The 26,504-nt window shown below is 40.5% G+C and overlaps 1 protein-coding gene across 2 annotated transcripts in view; it reads left to right on the top strand.

The window, feature by feature from the left end:
• Positions 1-21,307, top strand: part of LOC148019155 (uncharacterized) — a 53,376-nt gene extending 32,069 nt beyond the window's left edge. For both annotated transcript variants that reach the window (XM_087660679.1, XM_087660680.1), the window contains exons 2-3: positions 691-955; positions 20,433-21,307. In XM_087660679.1, the coding sequence (XP_087516805.1) occupies positions 691-955; positions 20,433-20,643 (476 nt within the window). In that variant the 3' untranslated portion in view covers positions 20,644-21,307. The remainder of the gene's footprint in view (positions 1-690; positions 956-20,432) is intronic.
• The last annotated feature ends 5,197 nt before the right edge of the window (positions 21,308-26,504 follow it).

Here is a 26,504-nt window from a genome sequence, read left to right as displayed (position 1 = left end):
GTACAGGTGACTTTGGCAGAGCTCTAGACCTCCATCATCCATTCCCTCCGTGGCTGATGGGACCAAGTGTAGGGCGAGTCTCGAGCTCGTCAGGAGCTCTGTTCTCACTTCATGCGTACTTGGGGCGGCCAGGACCTGTTCTTCATGATACAGATAGGCAGCCCCAGATGGCGATACACCCCCCCTCCATGGCTTCTTGCCCCCATTCCCCCTAGACCGCCTTGAGAGGCTTGTACAAAAATTTCATGTCCTCGTGACAATTAGAGCCACGACACACTATTGCCATAGTGCTTTAATTGCCACTGTAGTGTGTGGCCTCGCAACTTAGAGGTTGGACCTAGACATCGGTTACTTGTAGAGCATAGCATATGAAAACAAGCCATGGGAGATAGGCCATCATTCAAAAGTCAGATATGTATATATTGGGCATTAGTCATTCTACTAGAGTTTCCATTCTTTACAAAAGTCTTCTAGGGGTTATAGTAATCATGAACCTTGAAATATTGTTTCTATTTGAATTACTGGTCAGGCTATGTCTACTTTTGTAGTGCAATATCACAGCTTGCTAATTGTTATTACTATATGAATGTATACTGACTGGCATATGCTATTTGCCTTTTGTCAAATTTTCTCCACTGCAATTTTGTCTATTATTCTTTTTACACAAAGGCATTATTTGTATTTTTGCAGCTCCAATAATTGACAACTCTCGGTTGAAGGATTATGTGATTCACAAACTTTCCAATGAGCTGAAGGAGGAGCCTTTCTGTATTGCATACTTCCACACTCGCGTGAACAGAAAGGAAAATTGTCCAGGTATATTTTGGCTGAGGTGGATTTATGAAGCACTGCCACTCGAATATAGGAGCAAGTTGGCGGCTGTCTACTTTGTGCACCCAGGGCTATTGTCAAGGACACTATTGGGAACAGTTGGAAGATTTTTCTTGAGTGATAGGTAATGTTTTTTCTGCATAATGTGCTAAACAAAAATCTTAGTGTTGTGGCAATTGGATGGCTTGTGAGACTTAAATGTTCCAAAGGTTGCAAAACTATTATCATCACACTTTTTAGTTTGGATCAAGTAGGATGCTTTTTCTTTTGGATGGAGAGAGAGAGAGAGAGAGAGAGAGAGAGAGAGAGAGAGAGAGTTGATCACTCTTTACGAAAAAAAAAAGAGAGAGTTGATCACTCGTGGACATCGACCTTTCCAAAGGCTGGTGACAGAGAATACTGACTACTGGGCCAGGCAACAGACGGGGCACCGAGGACTGGGCAGGGTGACAGAGGATACTGATGACAGAGAGACAGGACAGCTGTGACAGGTATGAGCAGGGTTCACAGGGTGGGCATGGCTCTGCCAGAGTGGGACAGTTTGCAAGCGGGCAGTGCTCTGACAGGGCAGGACAGACAGGCTGTGGGTGGGCAGACAGGGTGCTCAGATCAGGATCAGGTAGGACTGCGGGAGCAGTGACTGCTCCGACGCAGCTCTAGAGGGAGGTGGTGGGTGCACTTCAGACATTGGCCAGACCTGTGCAGTACTGAACAGGCGCAGAAGGAAAAACCCTAACCTGTACCCCATACATAAAAGTGTCTATACCAGTGTGCAGCCGTTTGCACAAACCCTCTCACTACTATCATGAAGATAGCCTTATGGAATGTTAAAGGCATCTCGTCTGGAAGCAAACTGTACAGATTATGGAGGATTAGATTTGCTGGCAATTGGGATGTTTTATGCGCAGTTGAGCACAAGAAACATGCTATGCCTGGTTCCTCTTATGTATATAAGAATTTTACAGTGGTTTTTGGTGGTCGAGCACCTGGTAGATCTGGGTTCATGTTCACTGTATGCTCTTCCTTGTAGACTGCCTTGATTCGCCAGGATGCTCGAGCCAAGTTTATGATTGTGAAGTTTATGTATGAGGGGGAGGCTCTTTGGCTGGTAGGGTGTATGCTCCTAACACAGCTTGAGATCATTGGCAGCTTTGGATAGACTCGTAGTGTCTCACTTTGGCCTGCTGGTGGTTTGTAATGGGTAATTTTAATACCTTTGAGTTTGCAGGATGAGCAACTTCGCCGCCGTATTCTTGTAAGAAATGCACCAGCTATGGAGGGGAGAGAAATGAGAGAGTGAGCAGTAGACAATGTATGAGCTGAAAAGGGTAGAATGTACTTGCTAAACTAAAAGGGATTGAATGAAAGTACAACTTAGATCTAAGGTAGACTTAAACCCTAACTCAATTGAAGTCAACTAACTCTAAATGTGGTGGCACAACTTATTAACTTAGCTATGTTCACATAGCAAACTAAATGATTAGAACATTGGGCACTGCCCATAGAATTGGCAAATTCTAACACTCCCCTGTAGTGTCATGTGATGAAAAATCAATCAGCAAAGGGTAGCAAGTTCAAGGACTCTTGAAAAGCCTCAAACTTCTCACGAGGTAGTGCTTTGGTGAAAATGTCGACAACGTTTTCTTGTGTAGGAACATACATCAAACTAATCTCTTTTGCGTAGCTTCTCACTTTGACATAATGGTAATGTACCTCAATGCGTTTTGTGCGAGCATGAAACATAGGATTTTGTGCCACTACAATAGCACTTTGACTATCAGAAAGAATGGGCGTTGGACCCTCCAATGAAATCTAGAGATGAGCCAACAATCTACGCAACCATACACATTTCACTATTGTTGTGAAGGTTGCCTTGTACTCAGCCTCACAAGACGAGATAGCCATTGTAGGTGGTTTTTTACTTAGCCATGAAATTCATGAATGACGCAGAAAGAAATAATGGCCACTAGTAGACTGCATAGTGTCTGAATCACTAGCCCAACCTAGATTGCTGTAAGCCTATGGGTGCAAGTCTTCCCTTGGGGAAATGATAAAGCATATGATTGAGTACCTTGCAAATATCTGGAGATTTGCTTGACAGCTTGTCAATGTACTGTTTCTGGGCTGTATATAGGTTTGTAATCTTGCATATTACGCCTTAGCAAAAGTTTATCCACATACTGCGATTGCAACATGATGATGCCATATTGATTTCGGGTAAATTGAATCCCCAAATAGTAGTGTAAACAGCCCATATTTGATACAGCAAAAGCATGTTTCAATTCAGCCTTGAAAACTAATTTTATGCTCTTTTGGTCGGTGAGCAGCATATCATCTACATATAGAATGATTACCAGTAAGTCCTCCCCTTCATCTTTTATGCAGAGAGTTCGAGCAATTGGATTGTTTGTGAAGCCAATGCTAGCCGAATAAGCATCAATCTTAAAATACCATGCATGAAGAGCTTGTTTTTATCCATAAAGAGCTCCATGCAATTTGCAGTCCATGTGCTTTTTGCTTGTCGCCACAAACCTTGGAGGTTGTGATACATGAACATCAATGTCTCCTCATAATCTATGCCCTTATTTTGTGCATAGCCTTTGGCTACCAAACATGCCTTGTACTTGTCTATAATACCATCAACCTTGCATTTCAGTTTAAAAACCCATTTGGTACCAATGGCTTTCTTGCCAAGTGGCAATTCAACAAGATCCCAAGTATTATTGGTGGCGATAGAGTCCAATTCTTCTTGCATGTTCTGCATTCAATGTACATCTCATTGGGCTTCTTCCAAGGAAGTAGGCTCATTATCATCTAACAGTGAGCTCATGAACACATATTCATCACAAGAATCATCTACTTTTGAAATCAGCCAACGAGCCCCCATGCATGATGTGGTGTATGTCTAGTAACCCTTTTGGTATGTTGAGGTAAGGGAGCATCCATTTTACTCTCCTAGAGAGTTTGCAACAGCCATCTTGGGACAGTTTTTACTGCATTTACAGTAGCCCTTTCTTGCTATACTGCATGTTCCACTACTGGAGGCAAAACATTATGAAGTACATGCTTTTTAGGAGCATGCGATGCAACAACTTGCTATAATAAGTCTGTCTGGCCATTTACAGTAGGCTCATACCCCAAAGAAAGTGGTAAGAGGCCTTCCAAAACATCACCTGAGTCATAGGTGGCTGGCGTTTCAAATTGATCACCCAACAAGGCTGCATTTTCGGCAAAAATAACATCTCTAATGAAAAATAATTTTTTTGTGTGTGGATCGTACAACTGATAGCCTTTGCTTTGCGAATTGTAGCCCATAAAAATGCAACTTAAGGCCTTGTCATTGAGCTTGCCATGAAGCTCCTTTGGCACATATTCATAGGCTATGCATCCAAACACTCGAAAGTAGTCAACCTTTGGTTTCTTTCCATGCCAAGCCTCAAAAGGTGTGATAGTCTTTAGTGCGTTTGTTGGTGCATTGAAGACCCTCTAGCCAAAACTTATGTGGTAGTTCTTTGCTCTTAAGCATGCATCTTGTAATTTCCATGAGGGTCCGATTCTTTCTTTCGGCAACGCCATTTTTTTGAGGGGTCATCCTCATAGTGGCTTATGTGTGATACTTGTTTCAACCAGAAACGTCTCAAAAGCACGATACATATTTCCCCCCCTCTCTCTGTGCAATGTGTTTGCACTTTTAAACTAGTTTCAACCTCAAGCTTGGCATCCAAATGTTAAAAGTGTATGATTACATCAGATTTTGCTTTCAGCCATACACCCAGGTATACCGTGAGGAGTCATCTATAAAAATGACAAAATAAAGATGACCCCCAAGTACTCATGTCCTCATGGGATTGTTAGCCTGTCTATTTTAGTCATGTTAGTCAGTCATCTCCTAGTTGTGAGCTCTTGTCAAATTCTGAAGGAGACATAGGAGCTTTGGCAGCTTTAGGTACATTGCCTTCAGTTGTTGGCTTCTTGTGTGCATTTCTAGGTCAGTTGCTACTTTTCCCAGATTGTCTCCATGTGTTGGACATTGTCCTTGCCAGTTGGGTTTTTTCTGTGGCCACTTGATATTTTTCTAGGCATTTTGTTTAGTACTACCAGTATTAAATGCTGGTCTGCCAGCATTTGTGGCACTCTCAAGGGAAGGTCAGCTAGTTTTGGGCATTTATGGCTATATTTAGCCAGCCCCCCCACTTGGTAGTCATTCACTCTCTTCAGTCTACTTTCTTTCTTGGTAGTTGCACACTTTGACACTTCGTGCTTGGTGTTGCCATCATTAGCCTGATCTACTTCCCTCACTGATACTATGGATTGCATGCAGGGACTGATCAGTCCATCCCCTTCGAATTAGCATTCTTCTTTAGTCAATGCAGTATTCTTCCTTTATCTTTTGCTTTCTCTCTCTCTCTCTCTCTCTCTCTCTCTGTGTTTCTCTCTATGCTTGTATTTCTCTTTTTTTGCGGACTCTAACATGGTATCATCGCCTAACTGAGGACATAGTTTGCAGATCTTTTATTGAAGAACTTTCCAATCCCAAAATGCAAGCTCTACACCTTGCATTTGATGCAACTGCAACCATATCTAGAGGATTTTTGCAGAGGCGACCACATCTCACAGCTAGTTGTTAGCTTTTTTGTCACGAAGGCAGCATTTATTGTTGTGTCATTAGCATCCTCTTCCTGGCGGTAGCATTTATTGGTAAGGTGACAACTTTTTCAGTCCAGTTGACCCCTTTCTATAGGCAATAGCACCCTTGGTATAGGTGATATCCTTTTGGTGATGACAGGCAATGGCATATTGTGTGTAGGTGGCACATTTACATCCATTGTAGCTGACTGCTTCTTGTCTTCTGTACTGTCAAAACGTACGTAGTCTTTTGGGTGATTGCAAGATTGAAGACGTCTTATGAGTTTACAGGCTTTGATAACTCAGAGAAGGAGGTTCTTTCCAGACACTCTTCTGAGTAGAGATGCGATTATTGCTAATATCGTTGGTAAGAGGAGTCTCCTGTTTGCAATTGTTCCCCTTCTATTTATCTATCACAGAAGGCTTCATCCGAAGTGATGATGCCATCCTTGATACCCTCATAGGATTTTATCCTTGTGCATGTTTGCAGGTTGAAGACCGTGGTAGAAGTATAGAGAAAGCTTGTCTCGTTGTATCAACACAAGATGTTTGCCCACAAGATTTCCCTTGAGAACTTGTGGATGCTCATTCTCGATGACTTTTCTTCCATGAAGAAGCACATCATCAAGATGGAGGACATGAGGGGTGAGCTTGCCTCTCTTGGTTGGATGATATCTTCTGAAGATATGGCTATGATTCTTTTGACTTAATTGCCATCTCCTCGGTTTGATGTTTTCTACACCAGCCTTATCACATTGAGGACTCGCAAGAAACTTTTATGGGAGGAGCTTTCACCGCTTGTCTTGGAGCATAACGAGTGACTGAGAAAGGTTGGGAGCAATGGTTCTGGCTCCACCAAGGCCTTTACTGCAAATACAAGTGGAGGGAAAAAGAAGAAGGAGAAGGCCAAGGCAAAGAAGCAAGAGGACAAGAAGGATTAAAAAAAGGTGAAGAAGGCTAAGTGCCCACAGTGGGGGAAGGGCACTCATCCCGAGGAGAAGTGCTGGCAGAAGTACTCCCATTTGAAGTTGAAGGAGAAGAATTCAAAGGCCACCCCGGCTACATTAAAGTTTGTCTTTATGCATATATTTGCCAAGGAGGATACAACTCTTGCTTCTTCCACCTAGGAGAAGCCTTAGCTCGTGGATAGTGGGGCCTCTTCCCACGTGACCTATAGATAGGATTGGCTTCAAGACATGAGTTCTAGAGGGGGCACAATCACAATTGGTGAAAACTTAATTGTTCCTATTCGAGGAGTGGGGACTATTTCCTTATTGCTAGACATGGAGTCTTCTTTGGTCAGAGTCCTCTATACACTGGATTTGGATAAGGCATCCACCATCTGGTAACGCTGAAAAGTCATCAAATTGCCAAAACTTGTATAACCGTATAGGGCATGCAATTCTATCAGAGTGTCATGAGAGCTCACGTCTCATATGTGTCCAACAAGAAAAGATCTCGTACAAGGTGCCTGATAATTGAAGAGCTTAATCGAGCTCTCTGTCTTTGACGATACATTTGTCATTTTCAAAGATGACCTGAAATCCATGCTTATTGAAAGTTGAAATGGATGAGATTTTTTGTAATACTAGGCACACACAAGACATCTAGAAGCATAAAATCTAAGCCATCTACAGCAATAATCAGCACTGAACCAATGCCACAGACATCATAATTGTTGTTATTTGCACATGTAATGTGTTTCTTTGTAGACTCTAAATGCAAAGATGTGAATAAATACATTCGTGAAGTGATGTACCTAGATGCTTGACTGTCAAAATACCAAGCATGCTATGTTTCAACAATATGAAATGTAGAATCAACCATGGAAGTGTCATAATTGCATGTCAAAAATGCTTAGTCATTCTCAAAATTAACTGTAGCATCACTTGTTGAGAAACCCACTTCTTCAATTCACACACTTCATTTAGGATTTCGCACTGATAGTCCTAAAAAGGGATAGTGTCCACATTTTGGCCACTTTTTGAGTGGGTGCTCACACAGTGGTGCACCATCCTAGACAGCTCATGTTTATAAATAGGCAGTCACTTCATTCATTCACCACTACCACTCTCTTTAGTTATTCTTCACCAGCACCACTTCCCTTCTCTCACTAGCTCCTTCCACTGCCCTCACACCCCTTCAGGAGGACATCATGGTTCTCGTGGCTCGTGGCTAATGTTGGGAATAAAGGGCCATCATGCCTTTTATATGTGCACGAGTGTGAACACACCCTTAGCACATTTGTACTTTCATATATATCTATCTAAAACCTAAAGAGGTACACTCGTCATTGTATCGAATACCCAATGTGTCGTGCTTACTCTCTACTTTGCACTCTTTGCAGTGAGAAAGCATTGCGTGTCTCGATCCTCGCGCTCTTTGCTATAACAAACTTGTATTAGAGCAGGAAGTGTCGCAGGCGAGGAGGAAGTTGTAGGTGTCACAAGCGAGCAAGAAGTGTCGCAGTTGAACAGGAGTTGCAGGTGTTGCAAGGCACGCTATAGGTCGACAAGTGGGTCAGGTAACTAACGCGCTGCCAGGCGGACGGGCTAGGCAGCTGATGCACAGCGATAGGATGGGCTTCAGCGGGCGCTCCGACGGGAAGGCCATGACCTCTCCGACAGGTCACACGTTGAGGGTGGGTCGTCGTCAACGTTTTTTTTTTCTTTTTTTGAAATCTAAAAGAAAAGAAAAAATGAGGTTTCCTTCCCTTTCCCTACCAGACGTTTGCGTGTATAAGCATAGAATACAAATCTGTGCACATTTGCTCCTGAAAAATTGGGGCTTTTCCCGGATTTGGGGAACTTGAACTGGACAATCTGACTCAGAAATTGCAAAATCGGTGCACATTTGGCCAAGAATTTTAGGGCTTTTTACATTTTAGTGAAATTTTTTCAATTTCACTGGAATTTGTGCACACCGGACCAGAAAAATTTGGGGAATTGTCCAGATTTGATGCGAGCAAGACACAACTTTGTCTCAGAAATTGCAGGAATTTGTGACATTTTGCCTCCGACATTTGGGGTTTTTCATGTACATGCAAGAATTGGGCTGAAATTTACCCAATTTCTCGACATTGATGCACATTGGACCCTGTGCAATTTGGGGCTTTTGCTGTTTGGGAAAAATTTGTGCGCATTTTGGTCATTTTAAGTACACGTGGGTTTAATTCCATGCAATTTGGACACCTAGCACTTGGAAAAATTTGGGGGTTTTGCTGAAATTGCTCTATTTTGGCAAAATTGGCCTATTCTATGCATGTTAGAGATAGTGCAGATGTATGGTTGATGCTTTGAGCACAAAAATTTTGGGGCTTTTGACAGTGCGTGTCAAATTTTGTGCCCGTGGGTGCATGTACAACAGAAATTGCAACTAAAATTTGGGACTTCTCATGTAATGTGATGTATTTGTCCTTGGAACAGTTGTAATCAGTTGTGGAGTGTTGTAGCACAAGGTTTAGTGCTTCTGGAAATTTATTTGCAGGTCTGAAATTTCTGCTTTTACGTGGTTACTTATTGCTGATTGGTACTTGTTTGTACCTTGGTCACTTGTGTGACAGTCTGGGCCTGCATTTACTGAAATTTTTGGTCACATTTGGGCTGAAAATCACGGCTGGCGGCAGTGACAACAGTCATCTCATGCACATTAAGAAGCTTGAAGGAGCACATAACTTTGCAGTCTGGCAAAAAAAATGCTATAATATTCTGTTCAGAAGAAGCAGGCAAAGCCGACTAAGACCAAAGGGGCAAAGCTCGCAGATATGGAATAGGAAGACTGGGATGAGTTAAATGAGCTTGCACGCACAACCATCGAGCTATCGATTTCTGATGCCTTGCTGTTTAACATTGAAGGTTTGGATTCTGCCTATGCTATTTGGACTCGACTGGGAGAATTGTATGCCCAGAAGAGTGCCGCAAGCAAAATTTATTGGCTGAAAAAGATCATGGATTTGGGTATGAAAGAGGGTACAACAATGTCTACTCACTTGAGTTAGTTTAACTCCATTTTTAGCTAGCTAGTTGCCTTGGAGTTCAATATTGATTGACAATTTAAGGCTACGTTCTTGCTTTGCACTCTGCTAGAGAGTTGGGATACATTTAGGACTGCTCTGAGCAATTCTAATGCGATGTTTCTGTATGTTGATGTAGAGAGTACTCTACTCATGGAAGAAATGAATCGGCAGAACAATGCATCCAGTAAGTCTTCCGGTGCTTTACATACTGGCGGCGGCAGATCACAGTAGAAAGGCAAATCTGATAGCAAGGGATGCAGTAAATCACGTGGTAAGGATATTGAATGCCATCGTTGTTGCAAGAAGGGTCACTTTAAATGTGATTGCTACAAACGGAAGAAAGAGAAAGAAAAGGGCAAGAAGAGAGATGATAGCAAGGAAGAGAAGAAAGAGAGTCAGCCTAAGAAGAGCAATGTCAAAATTGAAGAGGTGAATGTAGTCACTCATGACAGTGATAGTGGGAATGACGTACTCTTTGTCTCTTTACACTTTAATACATATGCTTTGATACGGATGATGACATGCATACTTGGATTCTAGATTCAGGTGCTTCCTTTCATGTTACCCTCATCGAGAGTGGTTTTCTGACTATACAGGGGGTTGACATGGTGTTGTCTATCGTGGGAACAACTATGCATGTGACATTGCAGATATTGGCAGTGTGCAGTTGTAGTTTCAGCATGGTTCTGTCTTCACACTTTAACATGTACGGCATGTACCTTAGCTCAAGAAGAGCTTGATTAGCGCAGGGGAGCTAGATGACAATGGATTTCATATCACCTTTGGTAATGGGAAATGGAAAATATGTAAGGGATCTAGAGTGATTGCCAGAGGTTGTAAAAGTGATACCTTGTGTCCTCTCCATGTATCTAGTGTGCGTGACCATGTTGTTGCAGTGACCGAGCAGTCAAGTGTTTCTTTGTGGCATGGCCGGTTGGGACACACGAGTCAAATTGGAATGAAAGTGCTTTCTCGTTTGGGTTACTTGCCTTGTCTTCGTTATGCTGATTTTGAGCATTGTGATCATTGTGTTTATGGTAAACATGCATAGACGTCTCATAAGAAGTCTCTTTCGTTGAAATCTTCTCCTCTAGAGTTAGTACATTTCGATGTATGTCAGATGCCAGGGTTATCTTTAGAGGGAAAGAAATACTTTGTCACCTTTGTTGATGATGCTACACGGAAGGTATGGGTTTATCCTATTCGTAGCAAGGACGAAGTGCTTGACAAGTTTAAAAAATTCTTGGCATTGGTTAAGAATCAGATTGATAAGACACTTAAGTGTCTTCGCTCTGACAATGGTGGGGAATATGTGTCCAAGGCCTTTCAGGAATTTTATGACAGCAAAGGGATAAATAGGGAGCTCACTGCCCCTCATAATCCACCCCAAAATGGTGTTGCAGAGCGTATGAATTGGACCATTCAAGACAAGGTCCGTACGATGCTATCACATGCTGCTTTACCTCATGGTTTTTGGGCAGAGGCTGTTATGACAGTTGTACACTTGATTAATCGGTCACCAAACAGGTCTTTTGGGGGGGGGGGGAGGGGGAAGGGAGTTCCCCAAGAAGCATGGTCGGGCAAGCCACCTTCGTATGCACACTTGAAAGTGTTTGGCTGCGAAGCATTTGTGCACATACGTAGGGAAAAATGTAGCAAACTTGAGCCAAAGTTCTATAAATGTATTTTCCTAGGATATGGTGATGAAGATAATATGGGGTATAGATTATGGGATCCCGATAAAAGAAAAGTAGTACGCAGCAATGATGTTATCTTCTGGGAAGATCGCATGTATAAACAGCCCAAAAAGAGTGAGGAGGTCTGTAGGGTTGTATTCCGAGAAAAAATACCTTTTGGACAGCAAAATGTGCCCGCTGTACAGCAGCAAATACCTGCTGTAAATGAACCTGCAAATGCAGAAAATAATGTTGGAAATGATCAGCCAGCCATTGCCCATAATGATGAGCCATTGGATGTGCAGGAACAGCTAGGACAACAAGCTGTTAATGTTGATTTCCAGGCTGAAATGCCAGGACAACAAGCTGAAAATGGAAATTTGCAGGCTCAACTGTCAGCAAACAATGATCATTGGGTTAGGAGATCGTCTAGGGCTACTAGACAACTTGATAGATTCATTCCTGGTGCAAACAATGTGGTTGATTATATCATGTTGACAGACTGTGGTGAACCGTCTTGCTTCCAGGAAGCAATGGACATACATAACAGCAAGAAGTGGTATAAAGCCATGTTGTTAGAGATGGAATCTCTTGAGAAAAATGACACTTGGGATTTGGTGCAGTTGCCTAAAGGACAGAAAACCCTTTCATACAAATGGGTTTACAAGATGAAGGTCACTTCTGGTTCCTCGCCAAAGTACAAAGCAAGATTGGTTGTGAAGGGGTACAAGCAGGAACATGGAGTTGACTTTGAGGAGATATTTTCTCCTGTAGTCAAGATGACTACATTGAGAACCATTTTGGGCTTGGTTATAGCTGAAGATATGGAGCTCATATAGATGGATGTAAAGACTGCATTCTTACATGGTGATCTGCATGAAGACATATATATGCAGCAACTTGAAGGGTTTGTGGCAAAAGGAAAAGAGAAGATGTGTAAACTTAAAAGGAGTTTGTATGGGCTGAAACAAGCACCAAGAGAATGGTATCATAAGTTTGATACATTTATGCAGTCTCAAGGTTTTCATAGAAGTCAAGTGGATCACTGCTTGTACACCAAGAAGGTAGCATATGACAGCTTGATTATCTTGGTTCTGTATGTTGATGACATGTTGATTGCTGGCAGGGATACTTATGCCTTGGACTCATTGAAGCAAAGTCTTCATGGCAGCTTTGACATAAAGAATCTTGGTGATGCAAATCACATTCTTGGCACGCAAATACTCAGAGATAGGTCAAAAGGATTACTTTATCTTCTCAGCAGGAGTATATCTCTAAGGTTTTGCAGTGTTTCAATATGGAGGGGGGGAAAACAATTGGGGTTTCATTGTCTCCATATGTGAAACTCAATGTAGAGGACAGCCCTACATCTGATGATAAGAAGGCTGAAATGGCCAAGACACCATATGCTTCAGCCGTTGGCAGTTTGATGTATGCTATGGTTGCTACACGTCTTGACATTGCCTTTGCAGTGGTAGTGGTTAGCAGATACATGGCAAACCATGGTAAAAAGCATTGGGAAGCAGTGAAAGGTTTGCTCATTGCCGACAGACGATGGGAGTTGGATAGGTATATGTATTTCAGCTTTGTACATACCTAGACTTAGCTGATTCTTTTCTCCTCTTAAGGCACATTGCCTTTAGGTAGGAGATGGTTGGGAATAAAGGGCCATCATGCCTTTTATATGTGCACGAGTGTGAACCACCCTTAGCACATTTGTACTTTTATATATATCTATCTAAAACCTAAAGAGGTACACTCGTCATTGTACCGAATACACAGTGTGTCGTTCTCACTCTCTACTCTGTACTCTCCCTCTCTCTACAGTGAGAAAGCATTGCGTGTCTCGATCCTCGCGCTCTTTGTCATAACAATTGCTTTCATCCTTTCTCTTCTACTTCAGGCGCCCTGTTCCATCATTAGGCCTTGCGCTTGGGGCATCTTCCGCTTGATGACACTATTATTTGCTTGGCGTTAGCACCTTTCTCCTTTAGGCTTTAAGTCTGAAGGCCTTCTCCTTGCCTGGCATCAATATCTCTAGCTTGGTGTCAACATCCTAGCCTTTGGTGACAATCTATACCACCTAGCATTAGTGATTTCATCATTCCTTTATCACAGGGGATATTGGGATGTTTTTGCAGCTTGGCTTCTCCTCCATCACTTGGCATCATTTGTTTATCACAGGGGCTGTTAGGACTTGCGTTTTTGTAGCATGGCTTCTCCTCCATCACTTGGTATCATTCTCTGTCATAGAGGCTGTTGGGACCTGCGTTTTTGCAGTTTGACTCATCCTCCATCATCTAGTGTTATCATTATCCACGTGGTGTTAGTATTTGGATTGCTCTCCCTGCATTTGATGTTTTTGACACTCTGGGATTTGCGTTTTGCTACCCAGGTCACTCTTGGGCATCAAGTGACTATGGTTCGCTCCCTCGACAGATGGTGATCATCTTCCACATCTTTGACGGCATTAGAGAACTGCAATCCACCGACCGCTCCCTCGACAACTGTCTTTCATCTTCCAGTGATTACTTCGATAGCCCACTGTACAGGACTGCGTTTTACTCTCTTCATTGTGCAAATTTCTCATAGGTACTGCTGCTTGATTTAGGCAGGGTAGTGTAATTATCTTCTGAGCTTCGACTTTGTTGTATTAGCTTTTTTTCTCATAGCATGATTTAGTGCATCATCACTGTATTCTTATTGTGTTTTTGAGTTTCTCTTGTCTCTTAGTGTTTGCTGTACACACTGTTTCTCTCCGCAAACCTTACTATATCTTTGCATCGTCACATTTTGACATGGTATCAGAGCGTAGGAGCTTAGAGAGCTAAAGACCATGTTTATCAGAGAAGGCAAAGACAGATTGTGTGTTCGGCATCATCTACTGATTTTCCCCTTCATTTCTATTGCATCACTAGGAGGCAAAGATACCCTTCTCTTTCTCTCCCACCTACCCACCCTTTTGCAGGTTGACACTCTGGTGCTATGACTTCTCCACAAGTAGATGCACATATCACTGGGTGCTCCTGTTCAAGCATCATCGGAACTCTCATTGATGCTTGCCGACATGGACTGCCGCTCCATACACCACCGCAATATATGTGTCTACCCCTAGGCACTCATTGTGCCATCTTTGCCTTCAAGGCCATAGAGTTTATTCTGCACCGCTTTCAGATTTTTATGCTGAAGGCAATAAGACACATCCGATGTGCTTTTGTGATGCTACACATACACCATGTAAAAAACTCTAGAGTGCGGCTTTCTTATTGATCTAGAGAGCTAATGCAATATTAGTCATTAATGTTAGTGTTCTAGTATGGATGGTCCAAAAATACTAGATTTTTGGACAAGTTTAGCCAATTTTTTATATTTTAGATATTATATCTTATAAATATCCAAAAGCTAGAGACAACTTCTAGAGTAGGATGATATGTAAAAGAAAGCATATAGCTTTCAACCATTTCGGGAGGATTTTATGTAAAAAGAAGGATTGGCGAAATCGCACGACGCGCGATCGCTGTTTTTAGGGAGTGAACAACACTCCGAAGTGGGAGATGGAGTGATCTCTGGTAGAATTCCTGCCAGATGTCGTGGTATTTTACCCCCCTTTTTGGAGCCAATGGAAGCATCAGATTGGTGGTCTGAGCAGCATAGAGGAAGGGATTGTTTTATGTACGTTTCTGTCTACAAGAGATTTGGCTTCTCATAATGCAAAAATAAATTGACAGGCTTCCACTCTGTGAGTATTCTTCTACATCTTCTATTTCTTTCAATCCCTTCTCTTCCATGGACTCCTCTTCTTGAATGTCCCTTCACCCTGCTGTCTCTTACCCCCGCGGTAGACTTTCGATTCCAAACGCTCTGACAGCGCACTAAGTCCTTTCGAGCCACAAGAGGATTGATTGGTACCACAATCTCCTCGCAACAACTGCAATGTACTACGGAGGTTGCTTTTGCGTTTTCTAGGGTTTTAGGAATGCCACTTCAACAACCTGCGGTTCTATAATCCGCTCCCTGAAGAGACAATGATTGTTTGCTACTATCCCCTTGGCAGTCCGCCCCTTTGAGAGATAGTGATTGTTCGACGCCTTCCTTTACTTTGGCTCCGTAGTCTGCTCCATTGAGAGAGAGTAACTGTTGCCTACCCTTGGTTGTGCATGAGCCTCACCTTTCTCCATCCTTGACTGCTCAGGTTTCAAGAGGCCACCTCTGGGAGTTCTTCGACATCTTCGCTACACCAGATACCTTCTTCGGCATGAACGAACGATGGCACTTCCTTCGTCATTTGATGATTCAGAGTGTGTGATTCATGAGTTTTTAGATTCCTTATCTCTTGCAGAGAGGGATTTAGAGGGGGATGTATTCTCTTTGTCCTTAGTGGGGGCTTCTACTTCTTCGGCTTAAGAGGGGGCCCCTACATCTCTGCCCTCTAGGGGGCACCTACTCATCATGAAGTTTGTTACTCTTCATTTACTCTTTGGAGATGGCTGTCTTTGAGCAATTGTTTCTTCTATTGATACCTAGGATCTTTAGAGTTCGCCTAGATTGAGGCCTTCGACGTCCAACCGCGACTTGGTGATGAGGCCTTGGAATTCTTTCTAGTATGGAGTTACGAAGCTAGTGGTTTCTCTCGTGAGGTGGAGTCAAGTTCTACAACTCATTCCGTCTACTGTTTTTTACTATAGGCTACCTTTCAGGTGGAACTCTTGGATCTTTGGGATCCTCTTCTTCTTCATTGTGTCTCCTTTGCTTCTCTTTCTTCATCCCTTTTTGGGCTTGAGAGGGGGTGTTGAGAAACCAAATATATTGGTCACATAGTTGACCAATGGTACAAAGAGAAGGGCAAATAGCAAGAAAAACGACATGCACATTATGTGGCTACTCACTCCATCCTAGCTGCCCACTACATCTGACAAGGCCCTTCTTGTTGCAGTTCAATCATTATCTTTAGGCAAACAAAAACCTTTTAAGTATGCCCTTTAAATTTGCTTGAAAAATAATACAAATGTGTTTAGAATTAGAGAGTGACCATGCTCTCGCATGTGTTAAGACCTTTTCAACACATATGTTGCATGTGTGGAGTACTATCCAGTTTTTTATCCAAAAGGATATGTATCTTCTTTTTTTATTATTCTATTAGGAACTATGTTTCAACAAGGATTGTAACCACTTTTTATGTGACCTCTGAGTTAAGCCCAGAACTCCAACAAAACCTCAGGTGATAAATTATGACGGAGAAGGAGGAGCCTGAATACAAAGAAGAAAACAATGGCATAAATGGTAGCAGGTCGGCCAGTATCGAACGTTGGTTGGCCAGCAATAAATGCCTAAATATGTATCATAAATGCCACAATAAAATGCCTAAAATGCACGGTAATGTTAGGCATGACCTAGACTTACATGAGTTGACTAGATTGATAATACCCTCTCTCAGATCACGGGTGATCCGATACAATACAATGATACAATGATAATGACTCATCATAGTCTATACAACAAAGACTACTTGAAAAGGACCATGGGTACCCAAGCAGTGGGTGATCATTGATCAAGCCACCACAAAGGTGCCTCGGAGAGAATCTCATGTCGATGTCGATCATACTGGAACTTGAAAAGTGATGGCATGCATAGGTGAAGGAGCCTTGTACAATGTTTGAAGCTTCACCTAAATTGCTGGAGAAGTCTTGGAGGTGACCATTGGAATAACTTCTTTGGAGATGCAACGAAGAAGAGCAAAATATGCATGGGCATCATTGTTGGTTATCAGGCACAGTCTCTTGAAGAGGATTTGCCACGTCCCTTTCTTGAGCTTGAGTAAAATGCTTGGACCTGTTCACCATTTCTTTCAGATGAGTTACCCTGCATATTGATCTCTTTCGTAATCATAAGAGAGACCAACTCATCAAAATCTGGAAATGGCTTCCGTACATACACAGAAGTGACAAATGATTTCCAAGACTTCTTATTATTAAAGCCATCCAAAGTAGATAAAACCAAATCATCATCATTAGGCATTGCATCTTGAATCTTAGCTTATGCTCTCACTATTGCTACTTGATCAAACATTTTGCATCTTCACGACCTTACAAAGAAAAGATTCTTCCAATGCAAGGAGACAAATAAGGCGATTTTCATGAAGTTGAAAATAGTACTCACTTTTATACTCGTTCTTATTATTCCAGATTTTGTAAAGCCATTCGTGGTGGAAGCGGATGCTTGTAGCAATTGTATGGATGCAATGCTCAATCAAGAAGGCCATGCCATAGCTTTTTAAAGCCATCATCTAAACGATGTGGAGAAAAGGAATGGCATTGTGAAAATGAGCTCTTAGTTGTGATTCATGCTCTAAAGATATGGAAGCATTATCTTTTAGGAATGAATTTCTGGTAAATATTAATCATCAAAGGTTAAAGAATTTGAAAACTCAAAAGTATTTACATGAGAAACATGCAAGTTGGGAAAATTTATTGTCTGTGTTTTATTATCAAATTATGTGCACCCCTGGGAAGCATAATATAGTTGCTAATACACTTTCCAAAGTGCCTTGGGTTGCAGCCATTACAATGCCTTGTCATGAAGATTTTTAAGCAATGAGTAATGCCTATAATAGAGATGCTGATTTTGCAATAGTTTGAACCAATTTACAACAAGGAGATTCTCATCCAAATTACTTCATTGAAGATAATTATCTTCTTGTGAATAATTGCCATTGTGTCACTTCTCTTGTTCAATAGAAGGTACTTAAACAAAGTCATAAACCTTTTTAAGTAGGACATATAGGGATGGCAACCACTTTTAAGTGTAAGTGAGCACTTCTTCTATAAACAAATACAACTTCATTGAGGTTTTCCTAGCTTGTTAAAAATCCAAGTATGATACACAAAATACTCTAAGATTGCTCCAATTTCTTTTGATACCTAATGTTCCATGGAAATCTATCACAATGGGTTTCCTCAAGTCACAAAGAGATATATTTCATTGTTGGAGTGTGTGTGTGCTCATCCACGGGGAAAGCTAAATTTAATAATATATGGTAAAGTGATTCCTCCCTAGTCAATTGCTCTAAAGCTATGAATTTTGTTGTTGATGAGTTTGCTTCAAATTTAAAATAGCAATGGATCAAGTTTGAGCCGCTATTAAAGCAGAAGCCTAAGAGCAATAAAAGAAGCAAGCTGACAAATGAAGAAGATATTTAGCTTTTGAAAATGCTCAATATGTATTGCTGAAATTTGATAAAAGCAGGGGGAAATAATGATCCGGTCAAACTTTCAGTTTTTCCAAGATTGTCCAGTAGATACGATGGGCACTTTAATCACATGACAAAATAAATGACATTTCTTAGTGACTTGAGTTTCTTGCTCATTGGAAACCACATAATACCTTCCGTGCAAGTGCTTAAGCCTTACATGAGACTAGAACTAGAGAAACACATTGTTGAATATATTCAAAATGTTGAAAAAACAAAATAACTCTTTGAATTTGAATAGAGTTTGTTTCATAAGCATCGGACCACAAGAAGTGGTTTCGTAACATGATCAACCGTTTACCCACAATAAATGCAAAATGACTAGATAAAATTTTTATGAATTATTATCTCAACACCCTTCAATCATATAAGGAAGCTTTTTAATCAAGGACAAGTAAATAAAGGCCGGAAGGTTGTTACGACACAAAAGAAAAAGTTGTATCTTCTTCAATTGATTTTTATAGTCATTTACCTATTGAACTTGTTTCCTTTGTAATTATTAGTTATCTAGAAAAATGCATAAGAGCTGTGGTCACATGTTATGTTGGATCCATGCAGTGGATAAAAAGAAGGTAGAGCACACTTTCATCTATATGACCCAATTGGGTCCATGTTATTGGACCTTAAGCTTGTTAGAGTAAAACTTACACGTAGAAAGGATTGATGCCTTGAGTTTGGGCTAGATTCACTAGACTAAGCTACAATGAAGAAGATGGTGTGATCATGAAAAGTTTATGCAATGTGCATGTGTAGACTAAAGTTTAGAACGAACATACACTTTTATAGAAAACTCATATGTGGATTTATGAATATTTTATAATGTCAGTGGAAACAGCTTTCAAGATAACATCCATATTTAGGGCTCCCTAAATTTTAGCTGATCCCTAAATTTTAGTTTCTCAACTTTTAGGAGTCTCAGATTGGCTTGAAAATATTAATACTGAAAAACTAGGAATGACATTCTTAAAATAGTAAGTTTGTGTTCTGTGGTTATTACGAGGTCTGGTTGTTTCTAATTCTTGGCAGTTCTCAGCCACAAAAGGAAGGCATAAAGAAGAGAAGTAGCAAGAAATTTGTTTTCATAATGCTTTTCGGTGGATAGCTTATCAGATACATCCAAAGATTGAGGAACTAGAGGAGATCTTGTTCTTGAGCTAGATTTTGGCACACAAGGAAAGGAAGGTAGGTTCCTGTTGCTATTTGGTAAAGTTTTAGAATCATCCACCGATTGACGTGAAATGGATGGAGGAAGGTGACTTACCAGATTCACTTCACTTATCAAAGGTTTACCTTGATGCTTTACAATTGAAGTGGACTTCGGTCATGGCTCCACTAGGTGCAATGGAGTGCATGTTTGGAGCATTGCCTAGTGTTTAAGAGGATGGTTGGTACTTCCACTTTCTTGATGCACACAGATTCAACTATTTAAAGGTTGCTTGGTGATTCTTTATGTTTCATCAAGCAAATCTTTAGGTTTCATCCAAGGTATTGTATCTTGACAATATATCTGTTTTGGGACTTCTATGATCACTATAGTAGAAACATTTGTGTTGTACTGTAAATGTATGGACATGTATATGACAAGTTGTACTTGGGTATTTTATAACATGTATTTGCTCTTTGGTATGCCTTGGTGGATCCTATCTTAACGCGATCGTGTAGAGTATGTAAGTGGGATGTTTGCTACTGTAAATCAGGATGGTTGGCTTGGCTATGGTATGTGGCATGTGTTGAGGTTGATGATTTGCCACAGAAACTTAAGTTGTCCGCCATGTTATGAGAGAAAGGAGGGAGTACTATCTGAAATTATGTTGTACACACTATCTGAAATTATTTTGCACACACTATAACCCGTGTACGGCTCATGAAAGCTATATGGAAGCTCAGCTTGTGTCGATGGTTGAGTAGCTTTACTCGGATTTTTCAAGGGCTCACTTGTACACACGATGCTGCTGTTGTCTGTTTGACATGTGGTCTGTCTCTGTTTTGTGTTTGATAGGTATTATGTTCTGATGAGCCTTGTTTCCTTATAACGCAGGCTTTATTATAAACTGAATTACATCAGTCGTATAGAATTTCTTTGGAGTCACATCAAGCAAGGAGAAATTCAAGTACCTGAATTCGTCTTTGAGCATGATGAACTGCTTGAACGCCAGCCTCTGATGGACTATTGGTTGGAATCGGATCCTATTAGTGCATACAATACAGCTGGGCTTGGCTCTAGGGAGTCTCTGAGATGGGCCCCTTGATACCTTATCGTGGTTACTCTGAGGGCAGAGAAACACGATCAAGAAGCTACCAAGTCCCTGTACGTTGATAGCTGATCAATTCTTCTTACAAGCTTGCAAAGGAGAGAGAAGTTTCCAGTGTGTTTTTCTTGAACCATATCAGTATTGGAACATTTGTCAAAAGCTGCTAACCACAAGCATTAAGAGGAGACTGGCGGCTGATTGCATTCTGCAGAATATCAGGTTTCCAGGTTTTTGCAGAGGCTGAGGCTCATGCTTTTGCAGGTTTGTAAATCAGTGATGAGTATCTTCAGCTATTTAGGAGCTGGTTAGGAGTGCATAAAAAGGTTATGAAGTTTTTGTTTACCAAGATATGGGTTGGTTGGAAGTTGGATGTACAGTCTAATGCATCATATAAGCACTTGGATGGTAGGTCTTTAACTGTGCCCATTGATTTAAAACGCATAACCCTTTGTTTAATACCAATCGCAACCGGATCGAGGTTTCAATCCACAAGATTGCAGTGGGTTTAAACCTGCAATATGGACTCGGAAGGTTTTTAATCCTTGTTGATGGGTTAGAGTCCACATTGCAGAGAATCTGGCCACCCGCACAAACACCTGCAGTGGAAGTAATGATGTGGATATGGTTTCCCATGAAAAGAAACTCTTTCTGGGGCGCTCAATATAGATATGCTTGTGGCCAAGAAGCGCTTCACCACGTCTCAGAGAGTCTTGGAAGAACTCCTGTAGCAAATAGTTTCTGCATGACGACCAAATAAAGTAACGTCATGTTAAGAAAAAGGTCTCAATAGTGATATAGGCAGCAAGTAGGACACATTACAGTTAACATGAGCAACAAAAAGCATAGAAAACCCATGTCAATGTACTAGAGGTCTAACACAAGTCATGCGCTAGAATTGATAAGGCAAAAAATCTGAACCACTGTCTTTGAAATCGTTCATTTTGTTAGCTTAGCAGCTGGTGCACTTAGGAAGAAGCTATCGGGAATTGTTTGTGTGTTGCTTGGGCTAGTTGTATGTGTTATTGGTGTTGCACCGAGGTTGTTACATGGTTTTTGCATTTGCCTTTTAATATCATGTTGCACGGAAAAGTTGCACATTTGGGTTGGGTTGGTGTTCATATATGCATTATCAAGCCCTTTCATTGCAAAACAACTAGTTAATTAAGGAAATATTTTGAAAGCTTAGTGCAATGTTTAGGATTTCTAATCGATGTTGTACTTAGATTTTGAAATTTTGTTATCAAACATGAGATAATGTGAGAAGAACTTTTTGGTAAGTCCACTTAGTGCTTTTTAGAGTGTTGTAATCATTAGTTAGTTTCATGATTTGGTCATGGATGGGGAGACATTGCAATATGGTCTTTAAATTCTTGAAAGTTTTGCTAATGTTGTTGCATTTGAATCTTAATCTATTATTTCAATATGAAGTGTATGTTCGATTCAATCTACATTCTAGTTTTATAAAATAAAAAATATCCATTATTTGTTTCATAACTAAATTTCTTAATTCATAACATTTCCAAACCCTAAACCATTAATTGGTACAATGCCTTGAAGAGTATAAATATATAATATCTTCTAGACATTCAATGCACCAAGGGAGGATATCATAATGTATAAAGGCTTGAAAAGTGTAAGAGAGAGGAAGTATTGGTATATACTACATCAATGTTTGCTATTGAGGAATAATCACACCTACGGAAGTGAACCCAACAATTGAAGGAATAATGTCCTAGAAACTAGTAGAAAGTTTTGAACTATGATATTTCACCACCTTTTTGTTAGAACTCCCCATTCTAATGGTATCCCCACCTTCATTTTCTCCCATAACACCATTGTCTTTGATGTTTTTCTCTTTTTCTTTCTTTCTTTTCTTATCCCAAGGGTGTTTTCACTTTTCCTCAAGAAAATGTCATTACGGTAGGGATTCTTGTCCTTTTCTCCATAATTGTGTATATTTTTCTTTTGTGCTTTTATTATTTGTCTTTTTGTATTGCAATGTTGTCCATGAAATCCATCCATACTAAGTTCACAACATTGAAAGATGAGGTGATGGGTTTGAGATGGTGCTAAAGAGGAGGGTATTGGCGCATTGCACCACACATTTAGAATAATCAGAAAGATTATTGATGAGATCAAATGAATGAATAACAATGTGAATTGGCAAAGTGGAGATGTAGGATGGTTTGATTATCAAGAAACCTTAGGTGGTGGTAGTATTTTTTTCAAGTGATAGCAGCTTTTGATGAGAAAGGGATCTTTTGAGGTATCTCCTTCCTACACATGAAGTAGTAGGATTAAGTGTATGCACTTTGTAAGGCCCAAGTTAACACTACTAAAGCTTACTAGAAAAGCTTACCAAAGTGTGAATCATAAGCTAGAACCAATTCACTTTTCTTGAACTCCTTTGGCTTGATCTACCCATTATGATAAGCTTTCCAATTGTGTAGGAGTAGCTTCCATGCAATGCAAGTATTCATTGAGACTCATTCAAAGATTTAAGGTGCATTGTGTGGCATTGGAGGGATTCTTCACCTTCTAATCGCTTCTTGGTAGCTTCTTGTAAAGAAGGCACCTCTTGTTCAACATGAAAGTTACCTTCTTTACCATAATGTGCTCCATTCTATTCAATCTTTTATAGTTGGTAGTAGAATAGCACCAATGTTATGTTGCTTTTGCTCCACTCTTTTGATGTTTTACGTTTGGCAGTGGAAGTGTTATGATATGTTTGCAAAGGTGGATATGCTACATAGTTGTTAGGAGTGGGATAGTACGAGTGTCGTGCTATTTTTGCTCAGTCTATTTGACACTTTATTTGTTTGGAAAGGTGAACGCGCTTCATGTGATTCAAATTCCATCTCGTGTACATGCAGTGGAAGTATTACGGTTGCCATCAACTATGTTACATCACGTAGCTTCTACCTCATGGATAATAGCACATGGTTGTTTTCTTTGAGAAGCTATATTTGTCAAGTCTTCATAAATACATACTTGAGCTTGACTCGCTTGCCATTTTGAGACCTTTTGAATAGTGCTATGCTAGTTTTCTAAGCCATTGTTATAGATCAACACCCTATCACCTTCCTGTGCCACCCTTACCTTCAGTCAATGTCTCTTATTAGATCATTTCTTATTCTAGAGCCTTGCTAGCTTTAATCTTTGAACTATTGTCTCAATGTCTTTCGGTCTCCTCTCTAGTTGCCTAATGCGTAGAGCCTACAATTCCTCTCTATTCAACCCCTCCTCCCAAGGCAACACACTCCGAGTAGTAGCCACCTCTTCAATAGGCATGATGAATTGTTTTCCATACATCAATTTAGGAGGCGTGTAAGTACTGAGTCATTGCACTATGCTTCATCTTGTCGTCTCATAAAGTATATGGTAATAGATGAAGCGACTTCTTCATTCTTCCCCTACATGACTTTGCGAGTGCTTTAATGATTGGTAGATACCCTACTCATTCTTCCTCTATTACCCTCTTGATTATAGGCTGAAGTCAATGCAAGTTTAATTTCCAACAACTAAGCAAAGAATTCATAAGTCTCATTTGCATCCAACTCTACTTTATCAAGTGTAAATTTTCCCACATAACCATAATGGCAAAAGACCTCTTTCAAAAGAAAAGTGCATACGTAATGTGTTGTCTTTGTATTGAGAGCTCTTCCTTCCACCTAATTTCTCAAATCTTCACTGGCAAGCACTAGATATATCTTCTATCATATACCTATACTTGTTGGCTCTTGTTTATCTATTTCCCTTCAAGCCCATGGTTGCATTTCAAATAGAAAACCATGTAGTTTCGTAGTAACATCCATATCTAGCAAAAGTAAAGCATTAGGGCTTTGTAGTTTTGTACATAGTCTCTTATTTTCATGGATGTTTGTTCTTCATTCATCTCTGACTTTATATGACTCCTTCTTTGGCACAAAGTAATCTTTCATGTTCTTCTATAGCTCATCCCATGATAGTTTTTGCCCATGGGTGTGTACTCTTCCACAGGGTGTAACAAACTTGGTAGCATGCATGATGAATGTAATGAATAAGGTACTTAGAGATTGCATACCATAGTTGACTATGCCCTTTTTGGATGATGTACTAATCAAGGGTTGTGGAGAGAATGAGAAGAATGAAGAATTGGATACTCATGGATGTAGTGAGTTTGTTGCAAAATGTATAGTCAAACTGTGAGAATATATTAGCTTGCTTGGAAGAAATGCACTCGACTCTTTTAGACCACAAGTCTCCATTTGGAGTTGAGGAGGTCTTGATTGTGGGCCATATGTGTGGACCCTATGGCAAGAAGCCTTCACCAACAAAGATAATGGTATTGACAAGATGTAGGATATTTGTGCTAGTGTTTTTGAGGTTATAAGATTTTTGGGAGAATATGACTTTTACCTTATGGATCCCTCATTTTGCAAAGCTGGCTAATGATCTTTATCAGCTATGTTGAGGAAATGACAAAGGTTTGAGTGGGGTCAAAAGCACACAAAGCTATGAAGAAATTGAAGAGACTCTTGAAGTCAGCACCAACATTGAGAAATGTTGACTACTCAAAGGGAAAGCCTATAATCATCACAATGGATATGAGCATGATTGGTATTGGGTGGGCAATTGTACTATTGTTAAGGTTGAATTTGTAGATGTTGTAATTATATGTGAACTAGCAAGGAAAGGTGATGTAATAGTGAACACAACAATTGATCATGTGGGTACAATGATGGCTGAAGCTTGGACAGTAAAGAAATGGTACTATAGATGCTATGGGATAGCTTTAGAGGTGTTTTTGGAAGACTCGTATGCAAGGGACTGGCTAAAAATAGGGTAGTACTTCAACAAACTACAAATAGATGCTAACATTCTCAATCATACATGCATAATTGTAGGCTGTTAGTGTGGCTAAGAGTAGGTTTGGTACTTAAGTATGTGAGAATGGAAATCGATGGAGAAACTCAGTAGCTCTTGAAAGATATAAAAGTAGGAAACACTCCCTCAGGTATGTATGAATTGAGGAATGGCCTTATTTATTAACAAGGAGCTCTAGATATACCCAATGATGATGATCTTAGAAGACAGGTGCTTTGGGAATGCCATGATAGGCCCATAGGTGGTCACTTTGGTCAATTTCATACTCTCGATCAACTCAAAAGATTTTTCTATTGGTGCAAAATGTGGGAGGGACGTTACATAATATGTATGTACCTGCCCTACTTGTCAAATGGTAAAAGCTCAATAGATGAAGCCAGTAAGGGGAGCTTCAAGAGATGCTAGTTCCTTCTCGCCCCTAGGATGTGGTCAACATGGACTTTATTTTACAAATTTGCCAAAATCTCATGGATGTACATAAATTTTTGTGGTGGTAGACTACTTTTCTAAGCAAGCTCATTTCATTGCCCCCAAACCTCCCAACATAGAAAGTGGCCAAGATGTTCTTTTCCAGGGTGTTCAAATACCATGGTCTTCCATTGGCAATTATTTCAGATTGGACCCAAGGTTCCTTAGTACTATGTGGCGGGAGCTATTCAAGCTTATGGATACTTAGCTCCTTCCATGTCGAGAGGTTGAATCAAGGAATTGAAGACTACATTCGTAGCTACATTTGAGCAAGTAAAAAAGATTGGGCACAGTATCTCGACATAAATAACATCTTGATTGCCAAAATATATAATGCCAAGCACCGTAAGCATGTAGAAATTTTCCCTGGCGACTTGGTATATTGATCAATTTCAAAAACATCGAATTGCCCAAGAACCTCACTCCCAAGTTGAACAATAGGTATTATGGTCCATACAAAGTAGTTGATTAGACTCAAATATGTGATATATAAGATCCCTAGCTACTGCCTAATCTCCTTTTTC

Source organism: Lygodium microphyllum, chromosome 20 (genome assembly GCF_053477565.2).
Source record: "Lygodium microphyllum isolate KBCC chromosome 20, Lygodium_microphyllum_v1.1.10, whole genome shotgun sequence".
NCBI lineage: Eukaryota > Viridiplantae > Streptophyta > Polypodiopsida > Schizaeales > Lygodiaceae > Lygodium > Lygodium microphyllum.
The sequence above is the reverse complement of the archived record's forward strand: the minus strand, read 5'-3'. Positions and strand labels throughout refer to the sequence as shown.